Source organism: Schistosoma mansoni, chromosome W (genome assembly GCF_000237925.1).
Source record: "Schistosoma mansoni strain Puerto Rico chromosome W, complete genome".
Lineage (NCBI taxonomy): Eukaryota > Metazoa > Platyhelminthes > Trematoda > Strigeidida > Schistosomatidae > Schistosoma > Schistosoma mansoni.
Genome location: NC_031502.1, coordinates 49,501,075 through 49,523,657, shown reverse-complemented (window position 1 = coordinate 49,523,657; position 22,583 = coordinate 49,501,075). Strand labels below are relative to the sequence as shown.

General features: G+C 32.4%; 2 protein-coding genes across 2 annotated transcripts in view; both read left to right on the top strand.

Moving 5' to 3' along the window:
- The window catches only part of Smp_129820 (putative multidrug resistance protein 1 (ATP-binding cassette C1)), a gene marked incomplete at its 5' end in the record, with an annotated part of 49,583 nt that overhangs the window by 12,987 nt on the left and 14,013 nt on the right, over window positions 1-22,583 (top strand). The window contains 14 exons of the mRNA XM_018790006.1: window positions 2,006-2,341; window positions 2,698-2,875; window positions 2,967-3,063; window positions 3,848-4,005; window positions 4,882-4,947; window positions 5,889-6,233; window positions 8,647-8,737; window positions 10,326-10,389; window positions 14,850-14,922; window positions 15,281-15,490; window positions 16,633-16,711; window positions 17,611-17,669; window positions 19,873-20,152; window positions 21,918-22,093. Of these exons, the coding sequence (XP_018655393.1) occupies window positions 2,006-2,341; window positions 2,698-2,875; window positions 2,967-3,063; window positions 3,848-4,005; window positions 4,882-4,947; window positions 5,889-6,233; window positions 8,647-8,737; window positions 10,326-10,389; window positions 14,850-14,922; window positions 15,281-15,490; window positions 16,633-16,711; window positions 17,611-17,669; window positions 19,873-20,152; window positions 21,918-22,093 (2,212 nt within the window). The remainder of the gene's footprint in view (window positions 1-2,005; window positions 2,342-2,697; window positions 2,876-2,966; window positions 3,064-3,847; window positions 4,006-4,881; window positions 4,948-5,888; window positions 6,234-8,646; window positions 8,738-10,325; window positions 10,390-14,849; window positions 14,923-15,280; window positions 15,491-16,632; window positions 16,712-17,610; window positions 17,670-19,872; window positions 20,153-21,917; window positions 22,094-22,583) is intronic.
- On the top strand, window positions 11,628-11,870 carry Smp_189630 (putative multidrug resistance protein 1 (ATP-binding cassette C1); the record flags this gene model as incomplete). Its single annotated transcript, XM_018790007.1, has 1 exon — window positions 11,628-11,870. The coding sequence occupies one exon, from the start codon at window positions 11,628-11,630 to the stop codon at window positions 11,868-11,870; it is 243 nt and encodes an 80-aa protein (XP_018655394.1).

The following is a 22,583-nucleotide window of genomic DNA, read 5'->3' as shown; positions in this document are numbered from 1 at the left end:
GGATTTTGTGTGTACAGAAAATAATAGTTTCGCAATGATATTTCACTGTCAGACTCCGGTCCTCACTTGGAGTGCATCTGTCAGTTGTCCTCCATGTAAGACTTAGCAGTGTAGTCAGTCGTATGGATCCTGTATGATGTTGACGATCTTCTCAGGTACACTGTAGTGTCGATGAAGGCTACATGATGTTCTCTTATCCACAGTGTCAAATACCTTTCCACAGTTAATAGATTTGATGTATAGTGGCGAGTTCTATTTGTTCCCTTCTCCCACTTCGTGTCGTCGCATGATATTTTCGTACCCAGTGTTGCCCATTCCGACTTCGGGTGTTAAAGCTCCCATCAGGATGGTCAGATTCTTTCCTGAGCACTTCTCTACGATCGACTGCAGCCTGTCATAAAACTGGTCTTTATCATCTTCATTAGTATCATTGGTGGGTGCGTAGCACTGGATAACACTCATTGTAATCCCTTCCTTTTTCGTTCTGAAGAATGCTTTGATGCTTCTGAATCCATGATATTCTTTTCCTATAATTGTTTTTTGTGCTTCTTTGGACAGTATTAATGCAACTCCTTGTGTGTGCGTAGCATTTTTTTCGTGACCAGAATACAACAACATCTTTCCCGAATCCAACGTTTTCTGTGCAGCTTGAGTTTTCAAAATTAGTTATTTTTTGCTAAACAACTAGTTTATTCGTTTAGTAGCAACACTTAATGTAGTTGATCATAAATATTAGTCATAGGCAGTTATATGTATATTTTGTAAATATTATTTTTCAATATGTCATTAAATAACATTACAATTGTGATTACATATAAAATAAATCTTTCACTTTGTACCTAGTCATAGACATTAATATACCATAAATTTCACAAATAATTAACTTATCAATTGTAATATTATCTAACAGTTGATAAGTTCAAGGTTCATTATTGCATTACTACTTAAAATCACTACAACTGCATGACACCTATCTGATTTAAACCTCAGTTTTTATTCACATCGTGATTTATTGATTTTTATGAAATATGTCATTTAGGTTTGTAGGTTAAACTCTGATAAGTCTTCTAATTGAACTCTAGATTCGGTTCCTAAGCTATTCTAGTAACCCCTCGGGTTAAATCTACACAGCGACTTGAACACGAGAGAAAAGGCACGAAATATGGAAGAAACATTTTACTCTAAGGTTCGTTTATGCACAGAAAATCTAGGGTTTTTATATTTTAGATGGCCTTGGGTTTCCGGAAAATTCTGGGACACTACTAAGCATAGTAGCGGTATAGGTAATCATCTAATCAGAAACTCGATATGTGACTTTCCACTTACCAGATGTTTCTGGCAAAACTTCTATTGAGTGCTGATTGGATAAGTTGCTTCTCAGCGTTTTCAGAATCTTTTTTGAGGAGTTTTCTGGATCTCCCCAACATTCTGTTCATACAAGTGATCTAATTTAGCGCTTGATTATAGTTGATTTTCTAGTAAATAACCTACATATAATAATTTATTGTTTGATCATTAGGGATTCTTGGATTGGGTATATTGATACAGATGACCTAGTGGGTAGAACACTTTACTTAAAGGTTTCAATCTTGGTCTATATACTACGGTTGTAGAAGAAAAATTGTATCTCATAGCCAAGTACGTGAATCTGTGCTATATTACTTAGTTGAATTAATGATTTGCATAAACCTTTCTTAGTGTTTTGAATACATTCGATTGACTCTGATAATTTTTATTGACACAGAAGAACAGGATCGCTAACGTTTGACAGAGAATATGAAACTTAGCATGTTACCGGTGTATAATTCTGTAAACTAATCTATCTACAGTGAGTCCTAGTTTTTTGACTGATTCTCACTTACGCTAAAATGTGTCTTTCATTTTCTTAAGTTTGAATTACTAATTATCAAGCATTATCTATAGCACAACGTAAAACTTAGGTTCTGCAACTTAATTAGATGCTTTGTTTTCTAGACTTATTGTTTTTTTTATCAATTTTTTTAAGACCAGAAACACCATTTTCAAATGTTATGGATGATGATGTGCCGTTGTTGATGGATTTTAAGGAGAATAATGAAGATACTGAAAATGTCTCGAATGATGCAAATATGTTGAATGCAACACCTGATGTTGATATCTTGTCGCCATCTACTACTAATAACAACTCAAACTCATATAATCTGGAAGTATGCAAGCAGAGTACAATAAAAGCCAGTCCTGCACGTGCCACATGGGGACTATTCTACGCTCTTATTTCATCTTTTGGTTTGCGTCTATTTTGCGGGTGGATTTTTATATCGGCTGCTGTATTCTTCAACTACAGTTCACCACTGTTACTCGGGTAAGTGCATATATGGACATAGTGTAGTCTGGTAAGGTATATATTATTTTCATTGTTTTGCTTTTGTCACTAGGATTGTCTGGAGATTTTGAATTGTAATGAGGATGATATTTTGTACGGTTAGAACGCTCCAGGGATTTCAATTTTGCTGTTTTCGGAGAGGTATCTATTTAGTTAGTTGAAAACAGTTGATTAGATTCCATACCTTCAGATAAGAACTATAAATTATTAATCCTTACACATGTTATGAATATTTTACTAAGATAGAACCAAGACAATAACAATATTAACGTCATATTACATTGTAACCAATTTTTACTCATATTTATTTAGTGATATATATCCATCAATTTTAGGATGTTACTTCGATTTCTTTCCAAACCTGAAGCTCCATTATGGCAAGGATATTTCATTGCATTTTCAATGTTATTTCTTCAGTCAATATCTGTTTTAGTGGATCAAAAGGGTTTCTACTCTTGTTTGTCTTTGGGAATATCTGTCCGATCAGCCCTTACGTCCGCAATTTATCGTAAAGTGAGTTTAATTAATTAATTTATCAGCATTCAACATAGTTCTCGTAATTTAAAAAAATTTCTGGTAATATATTTTCATTATTTATTCTCAGTCTCTTCGATTATCTTCTGAAGCTCGAAGCCAGTATACAACGGGGGAATTGATAAATTTGCTCAGTGTTGATGTGAATCGTATAAAAGAACTTTTTAGTAAGTGTGGTAATTAGTTTATTGTGCAAGTTTATTTGTAAACTTTCTTATGTTTAAATTTGTATAAGTTAATTTTGACTCAATGTAACATCGTCTGGAAAATTTAGTCAACGAAGATCAATTTACTAGTGGTTGTTCACTACTGGTAAAACACATGAAGATCATATGATAATGATTTGTTCGTTCTGGTTTGTAATGTCAACAATTTTTCCATCTACTAACAAACTGAACTGGATTTGTTTTTCGACAGGGATGTCTGAATTCTAAATGATTTTGTTTTCACAGTCTAGGTTATGTGATTAACATAGGTGGTATCCAACTGTCCACATTATTTACTAACCTGTTTCATTGTTTTACTTAACAATATCAGTGATTTAGGAACTATACTTCGTGATATTGTTCAATAGTATTTCACTGATGACCTGTTAAAATCGCAGCTTGATGACAATAAATCAGAAGTATGTAAAATAGCGTTATAAATACGCTATCAAACTGTAAAGTTATTCACATTCATGCAATTCGTGTTATTTAACTCCTGCCGGTAGAAACTTATTTAAGTGGTTATAAACAATCGCATATTTATTACCTGATAGTAAATAGTTTGTGTTTTTACGTGTAATATTACTAATGTCCGTTTCTAGTGTTTATATTAAACAATTGATTTTCGTATTATATTAACTGAATTAGTAAACATAATCTCAGTTTTCTGACTACGAATGTACACAACTTTGATAATTATATTTTGTCCTCAAATAATCTCTATACTAAAAATGTTTTTGTCTAGTGTTCTCGTTCCTTGTTTGGGATGCATTCATTGAATTTGGTTTGTCGTTTATTTTGTTATGGCGTCAACTTGGTTCAGCTGCGATAGCTGGTGTTGGATTTTTGTTACTAGTATTGCCACTTAATTGTTTACTGATATGGGCTACTCAAAAATTTGAGGTAAGCAATTTTATTTTTTAGTTATAGTTCTTAAATTAGGTTATTCTACGAATGAATGGATGATTAATTTTGTTTTTCTGTTTCTGTTAAGGATAGGTCATTGGGATTACAACTATGGTCGTAGATCATATTTAGGTTATTGAAAATTGTTCATCAACCAGTTATAGACAGTGAACCCTGCACGAAAGTTTAAATCTACTCAGGTTCCCAAATCTTATATATCATTTCAGTAAGAGAATACATTTATACACCACAGGACTGGAAATAATAATATTAACTGTAGTGAGAAGCTAGATAGAGAATATGATTTGAAAGCCACAAATTTAATCAAAGGGTGAAACATATGGAACGACATTAAGCTATATAAAAATAGTAAGATAAAGAATAAATGTATCTATGGCATTGTAAACGATTTCGAACCACGCTACGTAATGTCTTCAACTAGGGATCACGATTATCCCAAAGATATAAACCAGGAAGTTTAAATTTCATGATACGACTGAGTCCATTAGTCACCAAGTTGATGGTCTGGTTCAATGTCTTTGTTTCTCAACTTCTAGTACTGTAACTAACCTATTCTTATATCAATCAACACAAGGCTTCAGGTTGGAAATGCCCTAGATACACATACTGTCTTAACAGATGAAGGCTTACCGTCATATCAAACGATTTTGGTAAATACTCTATGCCCAATGTCAGCATTACTTAATGTTTCCAACATACATGAGTAATGCTTTAAAAGAATCTATGATCGTTTGGCTGGTAACATATTAAATAGAGTCATATGTCGCGACTGGAAGTATGTTTTATTGTTTAGGGTTATGTACCCGTTATTTTATTTAGAAAAGTAAACATTTAGTTCGTTTTACTTTTCAGATTCGTGAAATGAAATATAAAGACAAGCGTATGAAATGCTTAGGCGAAGTGCTTGCTGCTATACGTGTAAGTTTATATTCATTCTTGGTTTTTGCTTTTCAATAGTTGTCTGGTTAATGTCAACTTATAGTGTAAAATAACAAAGTTTACTTCTATCACGTCTGAATTATTTTTCGTATAATAAACTCATTTGGTCCCAAATCTCAGTGGTTTGGTTTTGATATTTTCGGGTGATATATATATATATATATATATATATATAATACATGAAACATTTAGTCAGTTGAAAATGTATATACTGTTGAGTATTCCTATGAGATTGACAGAAGCCTGTCTGTTTATACACCTTTATTTGTTAGTCGTACAAAATAACTTAAATATTTAGGTATCTAGTTGATTATTAGTAGGTTGGACGTTCAATGTTATCGCCACGTTCATGTTATTGTAAAATTTCAGATTTGAAGCGTTTGTATGTAGTCCTCATTTTTGAGTAATAACTATTCTACACTTCTTGTACCTAATTTATGAATGGGCAAAGTTTCCTATTGTAAGTTGTAAATACCATGTAAGTAATCTCGACACTAGATATCACATCCCAGTATTGTGAAGGTCATTGTTTGTTTACCAAATTCGTATTATAATACCTACTCCGAATAAATGCATCATTTTTAACTCCTGGGTTAAGTGGTGAGGTGGACGTGTATATTCAATGATTGCATCATCAAATTAACCGCAAGTTTTTAATTGTCATTCATTTGACCAAGATATTATGTAATTAACAGGCTAGATGTAACTCTGTAACAAATTTGTTTTTTTTTTGTCTTGTAGTTTTATAAAAGTTTTCATGAATCAATGTTTATATGGCTATTTCTTGATGGATTGAAATGGTAGTAGAGTTCATTGAAATAGAGACAGTTACTGTCATTTCCTTCACCACATCAGTTGCTATGCTAGCTGTCAGTTGTGATGAATGACACTTTTTTTAAACTACAATTGTTTCATTTTAGGTGGTTAAACTGTATGCATGGGAAAAGGCGTTTCAATCTCAAGTCAAGTCAATTCGTCAGTCTGAACTAACTGAACTATTACGTGTCGCCTTAGGCTGGGGTCTATGCCATGTTGTTTGGAATTTGGCGCCATATATTATTTTATTGATAACGTTTGTTACTTATTTAAGAGAGTTCTTATTCGCCAACCACAATGTATTGTTAGATAATTGGGTCGGAAATACCACTGATATCCCTACACCTCAATTGTTAACTCCTGAACGGATTTTTGTTAGTGTCAGCTTGTTCAATTTATTACGTAGTCCACTACTTCTTTTACCATGGAGTCTTTCATCTTCAATAATGGTATGCTCTAAATGTCTATTGAAATATGAATAGCTTTTTTATCATCTATCTGATAAACATTTTATGTATAAACTTCAGCCAGTTTTGCAAAATACATTTGAAGGTCGACCTTCTGAATTTAATGTACTATCATCAGAAGATCGAGGCTTTTGATTCTAATGGAACACTTCGTTAAAAATAAAATTTTATCTGTGACAGTATGATTTCCAACGTTTCATCAGATAATGTCGTTTAAATTTCAGGGAAATAATCGAAATCAAAACTATCGAAGATAAATCAAGTCACAAGAACAGCTCGCTACATAAATTATTTAAATTCAATAGTCACACGTAACATCTGGCTAGAGTTAGGAATGTCACCACACTTAAAAGAAACAACAATCAGTTAAATTTATTAGAGTATATTGATTGGAAAATACATAACCGATTGTGCATATGTTGTCCCGATATATCTAATCGTTGTAATTAACTAAACAATCAAATGTACGTTGTTGTTAATGGCCCACTTCTTGAGGATCAGATACTTTTTTTTACATGCAACAAAGGATTTATGTTATTTTTTATAATTAATTATGAACTTTCAGTGGCCAATCAGTATCTTTTTAAGATAAATTTGGGATGGATTAAACCTAACTTGTTTTTTAGTAAATGAGTTAAAGTATTCAGTTTCTATTAGCTTATTTACGTTATTTGTAATAGGTTATGTGATTTAATAATGAAAAAGCATGTAAGGTTATTATTTTACTGGTTATGAATGCTATTAATACGTTTGAGACGAGAGGTAATTATGCAGATGTATACAATAAGGATTCTTTTCAATAGTAGTAACTACACATTGCAGCAAAAAATTAATAATAGGATGAAACGCACATTTTGAATTCTATTGTTAGTTACCAACGTTGGAATTTCATTTATTGGATAGTTTACCATACAATAATGAAGTGATTCAAAGTAAAATGTATGTCTTTTATATCTAAATGAATTTGTCTTTGAAAAGTAAAGAATTTAACAAATTTAATAATTGAAGTGAAATAATAATTGAAGTTAGACATTTACACCGTTGGATGCCGGACCAGTGGTCTATCGGTTAAGGGCTCTGGCTCGAGATTGGTAGGTCCTGGGTTCGAATCTCGCGAGAGCGGGATCGTGGATGCGCACTGCTGAGGAGTCCCATAATAGGACGAAACGGCCGTCCAGTGCTTCCAGGTTTTCGATGGTGGTCTAGCTTCAATTGACTCATGATCTCAACTGTGAAAATACTAAATTCTCCACAAAACCCCCTCTGATCTAAAATTTAATAATGATACATTTATACTCTCTACTATGTATTTTAATATTAATATGTTGTTAGTGATAGTCAGTATTTGTATATTTGTAGTGTTTTTTGTACAAGTCGTTAGATTGATCTACATTTGTGGTTATCTATGTGAAAATCGATGTATTATTAATTAGTCTTATTATCTGTTGTGACTAATATCACTTTTAATATTGAATAATGATAACAAAATGTTATGTAACACTGTATTTTTAAGCTGTAAAATCTCAGACATTATGTCCTTTTTGATAAACTTTAATCTAATTACTATTCTTCCAACAGTTTAACCTGATTTTCCGTAAACTGTTGTCTGTAAGTTATTCAGTGGTTATTAAACTGCACAATAAGTAGGTTAATTTGTCTCTTCTAGTTTAATCAGTAAAACTTCAATTCATCTAGTCCAAGTTGGATGTAGTTTCGATGAAATATTTTATCAAATAAAATTAATGAAGTTATTTTATTCAGAAGGGCTTTTTTTGTGGAGATTTAGTATTTTCATAGTTGAAAGCATGAGTCAATTGAAGCTAGACCACCAAGTGAGTTAGACATAAACACCATCGGGTGCTGGCTCAGTGGTCTATCGGTTAAGTGCTCTGGCGCGAGACTGGTAGGTCCTGAGTTCGAATCTCGCGAGGCGGGGTCGTGGATGCGCACTGGTGAGGAGTCCCACAATAGGGTGAAACGGCCGTCCAGTGCTTCCAGTTTTTCCCTGGTGGTCTAGCTTCAATTGACTCATGCTTTCAACCATGAAGTTATTTTAATTTATAACTATTAACGAAAGGTTTTTTACGGTTTCCTCGTTTGAATTTTATATAACTATGTTGATTGTATGCGTCCTTCTTTAGCGTTTTGGTCTGTATAGTACAGCATTCAACTGTAAAATATAACCTTTGACAGTTGGCAACATATTCGACCATACATTCGAACCATTTATTGCTCGTGTATGGTAAAACCAGCAAGTAATAGAAGCAAATGTACATTTGTGTGTAGATTTCTAAGTTATTTTGACTAACTGTGTGAATTTCTTTACAGTTTGATTTTTATGAATTCAATAACTTTATATGTGTTTTATTATTTTTCTTTGTTCATCATTTTGTAGGCCTTTGTTTCGATTCGCCGCCTTGGATTATTTCTTTTAGCTGATGAGTTAGAGCATTATTCCTCTGATAAAATCTATCCTCTTGATGAAAGTAAGTACAGGTAATTGCACATTATTATGAACCTATCAATTTTCAGGTTTGATTTTCCGCAAACAAACCGATACTTTTTTAGTCGTACAGAGTTAGTTATTAATGTGAGTATAGTGGTTATAGAATGTAACATCTTTATTCAGAGATGAATAATTAATCGGACCTAATAAGCTTATGTGAATCCGATAGACGATTAGTAGGTACACAGTTAGAGTTTTATCTTCGGACACTGTCACTTTGTGTGGTAGCGTATATTGAAGAAATATGGATTGACGGGGGTCTACTCAAATTTTCAACTAAACGAACTATTTTAGATTTGTTTGAACTGAGTAATTATGAATACTAACTGTGTATATGTGTGCTCACGTTCTATTATTAAAGGGTTATAAGATATTATGATACTGAACATCTGGACATGCAAACAAAAATACTACAGTTCTTGATATAACATCCTTTTTTAAAAATCTATTTTTGGACAAAACGAGAAGCAAATGTATTAAAATTCAAGCACCTTATATTCGAAGAGGAAAATCGTTGTAGCAATTGAACTGGTGGAAAACTTTAATGATTAACTACAGGTGGAAGATATTAGTTAAGAAAAACATTGTTAACACTTGTTTTGAATAATTACGATCTGAATGTGTATGAAGGAGAAATGTGTTGTAATATTACACAATTACACAATCCTGTTTTTCTAATATTTCTCAGATGATCTTTACCATGTCGAGGTTATCTACAAAGGTGTGGCAGCAATAAGGTGTTTTTCCTGGATAATTCATATATATATATAGTTCTCAACCCCTTACAATTGGTGGAAGGTTGATAAAGTTTCAAAGATATATGGCCAACACAACGAAACTACATACGATTGGTTCGTGTATTTCCGCTATCAAAATATTGTCCCTAGTGCTTTACAGTCAAATTATCAGGTTCACTTGCTGATCAATTCTAATGCTGTCTATCCTTTCGGTTCTATCATGAAGAATTATTCTTCAAAGTTCAGAGCATCCGAGATATTTCAACAACCTTCACATTTCCAGTATTGCTTGAGCTCATCATGACTGAGTTTTACTATTGTTTCAAATTATTTACCATGGCGTTCAACTGTATAATAAAGTGGAAGAGAAAATTCTGATTATTTTCTAAATAGCCCTTATATATAGAATAACTAGATCAAATGTTTGTTTATTGAAGACAATCTTGAATATTTAAACCACAGACTTGCGTAAAATAATTCGAAAATCCACTCGAAAATATGTTTATTTCCTTAGTTCAATATAGTGTTCAATCGAAATAAGTTTTCTTACTCCCTTTTTTCTGTAGGAAAGCGGACTGAAATTTTTTTTCGCCATAGATTACACATAACATTTGCGAATTGTATAACTCATGAACTAATGCAAACCTTGTCAATATGCTCATATATTAAGAAAAACTCCTTGTATTTGATTCCAAGTGTGAAATGAATAAATTAACCTTATTGTATATTTAAGATAGAACTTTATTTAACATTGTTATATTTCTGCTTTGGTTTGTCTATTCTGCAATTTTGAATATCGTTTTTATTCTTCTTCTAATTTAGAGTCAACAGATGCCATTATATTTGAGAATGCTTCGTTTTCATGGACTAAAACTGGTCCATTGGCATTACAAAAGTAAGCAAAGTTATACTGGTTAGTAAAAACGTTTGAATTTATCTTCACACCATAACTTTATATCGACTCAACGAGAGCTTGTGAACTAAAATATGTTAATAAGTCATTAGCACTGATAGTTTTCTGTGATTTAGGAAGGCTTGATTGAAAACTTGGTGTTGAGTTTGTAAGTCTTTATATCTTCCTGTTGATATTAAAGACTGCAATTGACCAGTTGCATTATTGGCATAAGTGAATTCTGAGCAAGTTGCTTCAATATTACCAGAAATTGAAAATCCACACAAGCCAATGACTATCTGGATTCAGTAGCTCAATGGATAAGGCGTCGTGTATTTGAAGTGAAAGGTACCGGGCTCAACTCACTGTGCAAACATCAACACTGGGGTGTGATTATATCTAGCTGACGAGTCCTAAATAGGATGAAACGTGTATCGTAGATTTCACTACTAGCCACTACCCAATTTTGTTTAAATATCTTAGTATTAATTTCTAAATTTTCTGAAATCCAAATTCGTAATATAACTAATAAACTTGAGTTTGCTGATAGGTTTCTTTTTTAAATAAACTTTGTCGGTTGTTGTTTGTTCCTCTTTTTCTAAGTTTGAATGTACGCATCTCTCGTGGGTGGCTTGTCGCATTGTTGGCAACGTAGGTTCTGGGGAGTCATCCTTCTTATCAGCGTGTCTGTCTGACATGTTCAACGAAAGTGGAAGTTTCTGTTAAGGTTAGTGAATTTATACTTGTTCAGTGTATTAGTATTCGAATGAAATTTGTTAAGATCCTGTTTTGCTTTTAGTAAATTACATCATTTCTATGTGTTATAGAAGAAAACCCAGAGCTTTAAGATATCTTATAATCAAAGGAATAATCTTCGTTTTGCCCATCCTAATTAACCTTGTAGCATAGCTCCAATCATATTACCCCGTCTGTAGTTGTTCAGATACCAAGGCTCTTTGGGTGGTGGGTATGTATTAGTCGGCCATGAAGTCACTATCTGAAATGTTGTTTAGATGGTGAGGTTTTCAGCCTTCAGCTGTTTGTCATTCAGACAAACACTCAATAAATTTAGTAGTATGATTTTCAATTGTATGTTTGTCCATCGCAACTTTTATTTCACACACGCAACATATCAGGTAGTCTCATTTTATTTTCTTAAGTGAGATTTTTTCGTATTGTTTAGAAAATTATATTTCTTTTTTTTCCAAAAAAATAAATATTTTCCTAGGGTTCCATTGCTTATGTTTCACAAACAGCTTGGATACAACAACAATCTCTACGAGAAAATATTCGTTTTATCACATCCAGCGATCCTACTCAGTCGAATCCAGTTGCAGAGCAAATTGAAGAATTATGGTATAAAAATGTTATATCTGCATGCGCTCTTGAAACAGATATTGCTCATCTTCCCGCTGGTGATAAGACAGAAATTGGTGAGAAAGGTGTCAATTTGTCCGGGGGTCAAAAACAACGTGTTAGTTTAGCTAGAGCTGTATATCAGGTTTGTAAAATTTCCATAGTTTTTCTACTCACTTTTTAATGTACATTTGATTTTTAATCTTGTTCATATCGTTGTAGATGTTGTGTTCTTCGTTTCTTCACCTTAAAAGGACACTTGGATATTAAATATGTTTGATTGTTCTCAGTCTTTCCTTATTTGAACAGATTGTAACTAACATTTTAATTGACTTATACGAATATTCGTCAATATTAGAACTAATAGTTTGACAAAATTGGGCGCCCAGTATAGAGAAGTCATTGTAGGTGAAAACTATATTTGAAATAATCTCAGCGGTTGAAAAAATAAAAGTGAAAGTTGGATGTTTTATACTGTTAGGTCTCTACTCAGTTTGAGTAGGCTTATAATCCTGCATACACAAACAAAATAACTCATCAATTTGTAGGTATGTTTATGAGTTTTAATCTCAGATGTGTGTGGTGACATGCTACAATACAGCTTAATTTAATGCTTCCAAAAGTCAGACAGTATGGTTGCAAATGTGTATTATTTAATTTAACACTAATTTTCAGACACCTTAACATTATTTACTTTTTTAGATTCTGTTAGCCTCCATTTGTTTACTGTTATCAAGACTGTTTCCATTCTCTCTGTGTTTACGTTTTATTTCCGCCTTATACAGTGTTATGACATGTAACAGTTTGGACTGCGACACCATTTTATCACATAATAGCTCATGCTTGTATCTGTTTACGTCTTGAATGCTCAAGTGACGTTTGTAGCAAATTCACTTGAACATTCACTTCTCAATTACATTACGTTCTACAGTTTATTGGATAAAACATTCGAAATAGTTATGGAAAAATCTACGTATAGATAGTTAAATTCTCTGGATAAGTTTTAAGTGGTCGTGATATGATGTGATAAGTCAGGTATTGGAAGTCAAGTTTTTTTCATTAAGTTTGTTAAATCGATGAATTACTGAGATGACTTCAGTATCAGTCTAAAGCAAATTAATCTTTCGAAGAAGTACTACTTTCGAAATAAACTTCCCAAAATAGCACCTAAAACCACCTAGAGTGAAATAAGTTACTATCGACGCCAACAGTACAATTAGGAGTATTCACACAATTGATTTCAACAGTCTTTCATTAAGGAATAATGCAGATTTAGATTGTTGTTGTTTTATTTTCGATTTAACAAATTTACTTTACATTTTTAATGTTGCAAAATTATCACAGCATATTTAAAGACTTTTATGAAAATATTTTGTGCACTTTCTCCATTGACTATTACTATTTCTTGTTAATTCTTATAATGCACTTATTATTACATAATAGATTTCGTTATAAGAAATCGAGAAAAGAAAATATCATTAACTTATACATACATACATACATATTTCATAGTCAATTCATATATATTTCATTTATTACTTTGGAATAAAAAAGCATATCATTATATCACAAATAATCGGTTGAAGTTAGGCATTAACACCGTTGGATGCCAGTTCAATGGTCTAGAGGTTAAGCGCTCACACACGAAACTGATAGGTCCTGGGTTCGAATCTGGCGAGGCGGGATTGTGGATGCGCACTGCTAAGGAGTCCCACAATAGGTCGAAACGGCCGTCCAGTGCTTTCAGGTTTCCCTTGGTGGTCTAGCTTCAATTGATTCATGATCTCAACTATTAAAATAAAAATAAATTTTCAAAGCTGGTAAACTGATACAATCAAAATCTTAATAGGTCTGAACGTGTCGAACTCATGTTATTTGTGATCAAGATAATTATGTATGACATATCACTGTATTTATTTGTGTGTGAAAGTGGGTATGAAAAATGTATAATTTGTAATATGAAGTAGTGAGGTTAAAATTAAGTATGTGCGAGTAGATTGTGTGGAAGATGAATAGAGTCAAATGTGGTTGTTTGAATAAACAGTCCAAGTTGGTTGAATAATAGTCAGGCCTTCTTTCCAATAGAGGTCAGTGGAGTTTGGCATGATATAAAACCCTTCGGCTTCTCGCCTTTCTTTATAGTTAACCTTTCTGAATTGTTATTATTATCAATAGCTTTATTCAATATTATGTACTTAGTACATTCTAGAATTCTCGGCACGATTTATTTCAACAATTTCTTTTATACAAAAAACTACAATAACTGCATGCATCTATACATAAAATAAGCAGATGTCAAATGATGTCAAATGAAATGTTTATTTTTAAGATAATTTGAATCTATACAACTTTATAATTAGAAAAATATTTAAGAATACTGGTTATTGACTAGGTTAGCTCTAACAAACTGTTCGTGACACAGTGTATTTGCTAGATAAGGTATTATAGTGCTTTTTTACCTTTACTTGCGTGAATGGATTCTAATGTACTGACGTCTCTTTCTACCAGGATATGTACTAGGAGAAAGATATGAATGAAGTGGATGGTTAGTATCTGATAACACCTGCTAGGAGTTTGCAGGATTTTAGATGTCTGTCTACAACCATATTAATAATGACCTTAAAAGACTCATCACACACCCTGCTAACTGCCTTTAGCACTCTCCGTAATACAATAAAGTTTTTTCTCAAAAGCCTGGAGAAGAATAATGGAGAACAGTAAAGAATAATAGATAATATGCAAGAATTTACAAGTCGTTAGAGTAAATGTCGAGTAGTGCTAAAACATGCAGCTTCTTTATGTAATCAATTTTGTGATGACTGAAAATAAGATGTACTGGTATTTCTGACTTAATTTGTAGTCTTTTCAATTTTTTCTGTGTAACTTACGTGTTCCTTGGCACCAGATTTCTCCTATGTAGAACGTATTACAATCGACACAATCTAGTCTGTAGGCACAATTTTGTGTGAATGTCAACGGGATCTTATCTTTAATTTTAACTAAAACGTTTCGTAGAGTGTTGATTGTTTTATAGAAGGCTTGAGTTTTGTATGTTTTCGAGACCCATTGTACTTCTTCAGATACCTTTCTTTAAAATGAAATTCCAGAGATTCATTCTGCCCGACGTATCGAAGTCTGACATTAATGCCAAATGACAACGATTTTCAGCCTACAATAAACGTAATCATTTTGAAACATTTAGTGAAGAGTAAAGACGTAATCAATGCTTATACTCTTCCTGCTCTTTTGGAGCCCGATTGTTCACGATTTTCGCACAACATACCGTGTGAATAAAGTTATTGTCTTAGATGTAATTTCAAATAAACTTACTCTATGGTAATTATCGCCTGCCTCCTATTGAACATATCTACATTTAGACAGTATTGCTAGGTCAATGTACGAGTTGAATTGTTCTTCAAAATTTTCCATTCAGTATTTGAATCGTTTTTATAGATTAATATTTTCATGTCTATTGATGTCGAGATATATTTTTGGTCATATGTATTTCGGTTATTTACTTCTCTTATTTCAATAACAGCGTTCAGATATATATCTGCTAGATGATCCATTATCAGCAGTCGATACACATGTTGGGAAATATTTATTCGATCACGTTTTAGGTCCAAATGGTCTTTTAAAAGATAAAACTAGAATCATGACAACTAATTCATTTCATTGGCTATCTCTTGCTGATTGGATTATTGTTCTTAACACTAATGGTGAAATCACTCAATCTGGAACGTATAATGTAAGAATGAATTTAAATTGTCATTGATTGATTAATATTGTTTTTCTCATGTAATTTGTTGTAATATTTGTTATGTGGTATTGAATAATGTATCTTGGTGTTCACATTGAAAAAATCGATTCTTTCAAGAACGTTAATTAGGCAACATTATTTACTACTTAGTGATCAATTTTCTATCTGGATCAGTTTTGGATGAATCGTTCTTACTTTTCTCAATGGCTTTCTGAGTGATGTGATGTCGGATCTCATAGTTTTACCCCAAGTTCTTAGGATTTTCAGCTGTTACGTTAGGGTTAGGAGTTCGATTTAGGGTCTTTATCACAAACTGACATCCACTATAATGCCAAATGAATGGATGAGTTTCGCGCCAAAATCCAAGACTTGTTATCTTAAACCTCATTGGTTCGTTCATAAATTATAGTCTCATCGACTAAGTAGATAACTTAATTAAAATTGAAATTAGTTTAAAGAGTAAAGAGGAACAAGGCGTAATATTTAGTTCAATAAAAGTCGAAATTGAACTAGGTCTGATTATGTCGATTTCATGTTATTTTGATCACGGTAATTCTATGTGAGTCAGAATTAGTCTCAGTCAGAAATTCTAATTTATGCTCATCGGAATATCAAAAAATCTATAATGTTATTTAATGATTTCGGTTATCGATACAGGGCAAGAAATTTCAAATGAAGCCTTCTTTGCATCCATGTTAATATATTTATCTGTAAATGAATGCTTTAGTTGATTAAATATTTTCAGTAGGGTTTTGTGGAGATTTAGCATTTTCATAGTTAAGTGCTCTGTCACGAACTGGTCGGTTCTGGGTTCAAATCTCGCGAGGCGAGGTCGTGGATGCGCACTGCTGAGGAGTCCCAAAATAGGACGAAACGGCCGTCCAGTGCTTCCAGTTTTTTCATGGTGGTCTAGTTTCAATTGACTCACGCTTTCAACGATTAAATATTTACCTTTTTTCTTATTTTCAATACTCACATTATCTTTATTTGTAGTCCAGATATTTAAACTACCGATTATTTTTTTATTGGGTCATATATTTTTTAATCCCATTAACTCCGAAACAATAATCGCTTTACTGGACATCACTTTAAGAACATTTTCTGTGTTCTTCTTACCATTTTTCTGTTAGGAGGTTGTAAATAATAACTCTGGTCATTTTACTAATTATCTAGAGTCTATCGAGAAAAATAAGATAAATGATGAAACAAGTAAGCGATAATGTGTAACTCTATTTTATTCATATTTACTTTCATGTTCTTAAGTCCAATTAATTAATTCATAGTTTAACAGTAAATTTTTTTTTACCAGTACAATTAGTGTTGTATTCATTGTCTTCTTGTTAGTTGCTGTATGTAATTTGTATTCGTTATAGGGTCATTGAGAATAGCAATAGATCATAGACAGAGTTTTTTCGAGTAAAAAAAAAACAACTAAATTTCAAGTTTATCCGACAAAAATTTACTATTTTTTTCTAGTTTAATCTAGCACTCATCTGTAATTTTAAACATTTTGATCGGTCAATAAATCACTTCCCAATTGATGACATAGATACTTTTTGTTTGAATAGTGGCATTCTATTTAGAATACATGTTCGATGAATGATACCATCTTTCAAGTGTTTCTTCAATGATCATATTTGGTTATCTTAGGTGTAATTATAACAAAGGAATTTACTTTTCGATATTCTTCTTGACTAAAATTTGTTATCTGGAAAGTGTGATATTATGTAGAGAAAAGGAGAGTTGATAGAAATCTCTCATAGGAAATCCTACTTTAATCAGTCTGAAATTCAGCAAAGATGATTGATCGATAGAAATATCTCGTTCTACTAAACTCTTAGTCTTTATTTCTTTCCATTTATACTCTATTTTGATTATGTTATAAGGTTATGCGGTTATACTTTATTCTAGTTTATTGTACCAGGAATTACTGCTATATTATGTATCACTAAATAATCATGAATTTGGTTCCATTTCAGTTTTCATGAGTTTTACTTACAAGTTTTTCTCGTTGAAAATCCTATTTGTTTGTTTGTTCTATTTCTTTTATACACTCCATGCTATTACTTTCATTTCTTTTTTTTTGTATTTTGTTAAAGTGAATGAAGGTAACCAAAGAAAGATTTCATTTACAACTCCCTTTAATCGGTCATCTAGTGTGGTTGTTGTAAGTTGATTAATAATAAAGTTTTGGATGTATGTATGTGTGTAGGTTCATTTTTATTGATATTTGGTTATACCATCTATAATATTCTAACATATTTGATAAAAGCTTCACGAAAATATAAAAAGAAACTTTTTATGCTTAACATTAGTCCGTTTGTTAGATAAGATTTCATTATGAATGGATTTGCCTATGACTTTCAATCTTTTTTTATTGCAACATTCTCTGTTCATTGATGTCATCTACAACATTTATGGCATCAATAATTCACTCTGGTACCCTGTTAGTTGTTACGAAACCTTGAATTCTAAGTAAATTTCAGATTGATTAACTCCATTTTCATTTAAAGTTAGTATTCCATCAGGGATATTAACATCAACTAATGGATCATCGAAAAACCTGTTTTGTCGAATAGATGTTTTATCCTTGTTTCGATTTGCATATCAGTGGGAGTGCACATTCACATATATTTTCTTCATATTCCGTCAGTTTTTTTATGAATGTACGCAGAATTGAATTTTGATAATTTTACTGATTTCCACCAATTAATCTGTTATTATTTAGTGAGTAATTTTTTTATAAACAACTAGTCACTAATCCACTTGACTTTTATGATAGAATATTATTTTGTTTTTCGTTAAATTACAATTCCGTTTAATTCATATTAATTTAAACAAACTAAGAAGAAAGTATTTGCAGCATACGATGAATCCATTGTATTTCGTTCGTTCTTCTTCACAAACCCGAAAAGAAAGCTGTTTTAATTGATTAGCATTCAATGGTGATCCAACCTTGAGTAAAACTAATCAGTGATCTAGATGTTAAGCGTACGCGCGCGAGACTGGAGGTCTTGAGTTGGAGTCTTACTTGCGGGCTCGTGGATGCACACTGCCGAAGAGTCCCATACTAAAATGAAACGACTGCCCAGTGCTTTCAGATTTCCAATGGTGGTCTAACTTAGATCGACTCGTAAATTCAGCTTATTTAACTGCTGTCTGAACGAATAGAATAACATCCATTATTCGTATTCAGACACTTTTTCTCTCCAAATAATCAAACTTCATTGAAGTTTCATTTTATAAATCAATTACTTTTCTACTAGCTCACTTCTAGATTGATCGCAAAATTCCAATTGATTATATATTTTATTAATTCTTTAACAAGCTGATTGGATAATATTCCATGCTAATAATCATATGATTTATTTCTTGATTGACTCATTTAATTTAGCCACCTAGTTCACCTCATCCTATTGAAATGTTGTCTCGAAGTCCACCAATGACTGCAACAAAAAAATTATCCCTAGAGTCACCTGTTCCCTTTCCAAAACTCATTAATTTTGCTGATATTAATGCTTCCAGTACTACTTCAAAGCATGACAATAATGATGAGGTAAGTTTTGTTTTAAAGATTGCTCATTTATTTTTGTGTGTAAACACAATTGAAGTCTGCTAATCATATTCGTATGCAACTATTATTTGGACTGTAACTTAACTTCAGTCAGTCATAAGCAACATAGAACCCGGGAGATTTGCTTATCTGTCCAAGCTGTCACAACAGAACCACAGAGTGATATCTCATTCAATCATTTAGTAACTGCTCTTTAGATTCATACTTCAAATTATCATTAAAGCTGAAGGAAATACTATAGTTTCTTTAGTGTTGTTTATTTTGGTTTACAACTGATGATTATCAAGGTGTTTCGTTGTTTCAGTTGGATGCTTTGATCGTAAAGATTTAATTGTCTTTCTAGATAACTCTATCACCAATAACATTCAAATAATTTTTATAAACTTCATTTATTTCCATTTTCTCGCTAACGTCCCTGTGCAATGAGATAATGAAAATTTCAGTTACAGATGTTCCCTACTCTCTTAGCTGTCTATGCTTGTTCATTCTTGTACAGTAATTCTAACACATTACATCTTTTGTCAACTTGTCTTTAATACTTACCGCTATGAGGTTTGGATTCACCCTATCTATTTCAGTTCGGTTAACCAGTTGAGTTCACAAAATTGGACGAGGATGTTTTCGTTTTGAAAACATAAATTATTTGTGTTTGAACTAGGGAATAGAAACATACGATAACTGTGCTTTTCAGTAAATATAATTATCGATTTAAACAGTATAAGTGTTATTGTAATTCTTCCTTTGGTTTTCTGTTTCACATTTCTTTGTATCATATTTCTCTCCGGGGTTTATTCAGGTTATGGCTACTGATGGAGCACTAAATGATTTGATTGATTTTAGATCTGAACAGGAGGTGACTCATCGTCGTTCTGCAGCTAGCATAAGTACTACAGATTTAAATGCTAGTACATCAGATAATGATAAACTTGAAAATGATGACGTTGAATGTGGCAAATTCATGACTGATGAAGAAATTATGCATGGTCATGTGTCGTGGTCAACCTACTGGGAGTATTTCCGTGCTCGCAGTGTATCTGTTACGTTTATCAGTGTTCTGTCTTATGCGGGATTCTTAGGTGTACAGGTGAGTTTCAAATTTTGTTGTTCTGAACACTCATTATTTTACAAGCCGTTGGTCATTCTGTAGTTTACATCATGAACTCGTAAACTACACAAATATTGAAAGCTAGTAAGCATTGAATAACTACGTCGTCCTTCTACACTACTAATAATCATGTCCACACTAGTTGCTAGTATCGGGTAGAAACTTCAGGAAGTTTGGTGAAAAATCGTAACCATTGGAGTCCAACGATGTCTGGGGCGAGGTAGCTATCATTGATCGAAATGGATGATGTTCTCTCCAAATCACGAATTGACTGTTTTCAGAAATGTAAACCATCGAATGCCAACCTCAGGGTTTAGATGTTAACCTCTCACTGTAAGGTTCTGAGTTCGACTTCCATAAAAGTCTTACACTATCGATGAGTCACATACGTGGACGAAAGAGCGGTTTAGTGCCCCCTATTTTTATATGGTTTTTCAGTTAATGTCAATACACGATTTAAACTACGTATCGAATAATATTTATGAACCTCTTATATCTTCTTATGTTTACTTTTTGTTATAATATTGATTAGTGAATTTTCAACAGATGGATCTCATACAAAATAAAATGGCCATATTGCACATAAAGTGGTTTCAATAGATAAGTAATCACGTCTGTGACTGTGACGTTGAGTCACATAGATTCGCTTTATCAGTCCCGTCAATATTACAAGTCAGCACTACCGATAACTATTTTATTGTACAAAACCCAATTTCAGGATTTTATCTGATTTCCTTCCTTCAACTTTCAGACATCATATTAAAATGTGAAAATCAGTCAAAATAGTATCAAAATAGCCACACTTGTCGTAAATGTCATCTTTTCGTTACTGTAGAACAACGAAGTAATAAAGAAATTAGCATTGTCACAAAAAAGCAACGGCTTTATAAGATCGTGTGAATTTAATTTATTTTGATGAATAATCTCCATATAAAAATTGATCAAAGGATGAATTTCAAACACTATGAACTTTATATCTGTTTTCTTGCACAACTAAGGAATATATATCCCGACCAAACCAAGGCATGGCATCAGTCCATAAACACATTGTCACTGACCCATGTTGATAGATGCTGACTATCTGGTTGGGGTCCGGGTACTTATCGTAATCAAAGGTTAGTAACTTTGGATAACATGGCTGAGAATCGTCTGCAATGGTACAGGTGCATTATCTTTTTGTCTTCCCTTGAATCCTGACTTTCTAAATTACCTTATCAATTTTTATTCCACTAATCCATACTGTTTTGAACTACATCCTCAGTGCCTTATCTTTCGTGCTACAACTAAGACTGTTACTAGCTCTAATATACTGGGATTTCTCGCCCTGGCAATTTCATTTCTTTGTGCTCTAAGAGATTATTCCAATCTGACCCGAACGTACACATATCCCAGGTTCTGTATTCTATATTACCAGCTAGTTGAATAATTATAATCCATCAAAGCTAGTGACTATCGTATTTGTCACACGGTTGACTTCTAATCAGATTTCCTTGAAAAGCGATTAAAGTTGATATAGATTATTGATAGAACTGATTATTTCAATTGTACTCAACTAATGACTGCAATCCATTGAATACAACACAGTAAATAAATTACAGAAACTATACCAAATATATTTATACTCAGTTTCTCATTGTTAATTCTCTTTTTTCGCGGTTTTTATTTTCGGCAGGCATTTTGCAGTTATTGGTTACAATGGTTTGCAGATGATCAACAATTAATTGAGGCTGAACAAGCTTTTCAAAATACTACTATAATTAGTAATGAAACTGCTCGTCAGATATTAATAGAACAGATTAAAGATAGAATATTATATTATATTATAGGTTATGCATGGGCTGGTTTAGGTCAGACAGTGTTAATCTTATTATTTGCGCTACTTAATGCGTATTCGAATCTGAGAGCTTCAAATGTAAGTATTCTCTTTCTCTCCCTATATATATATATATATATATATATATATATATATATATATATATATATATATATAGTGATGGTAATAACTATTATTATAATTACCGGTCTCCTGATTTCTCTTTCACGCCATTGTTAGGACGTTTTATCACAAATCTATGCAGTGAATTCTCATTTCATGTTATGATTGAGGTAATTTTTAAAAGTTTGACCCTAATAGGTTTTGATTCAGTGATTAAGAAGTAGTATAATAATTACAATGTTCCTGAAAGGTTTCACATTTAATTCGAATCGTTAATTATTAGCGTACCAAACCAGTCATTGCAACTAGAAATGAAGGGAAGGTATTGCTTTTAAATTCAGTGGAAATTTAAATTTGAAAGATGGAGTTTAAAAAAAGAAATGAATTTTGAAACTTAAACGTTAGGAACAAAATTAGAAACTGGATGCAATTGCATAATTGTGACTTTTGCGCTACGCAACTTTCC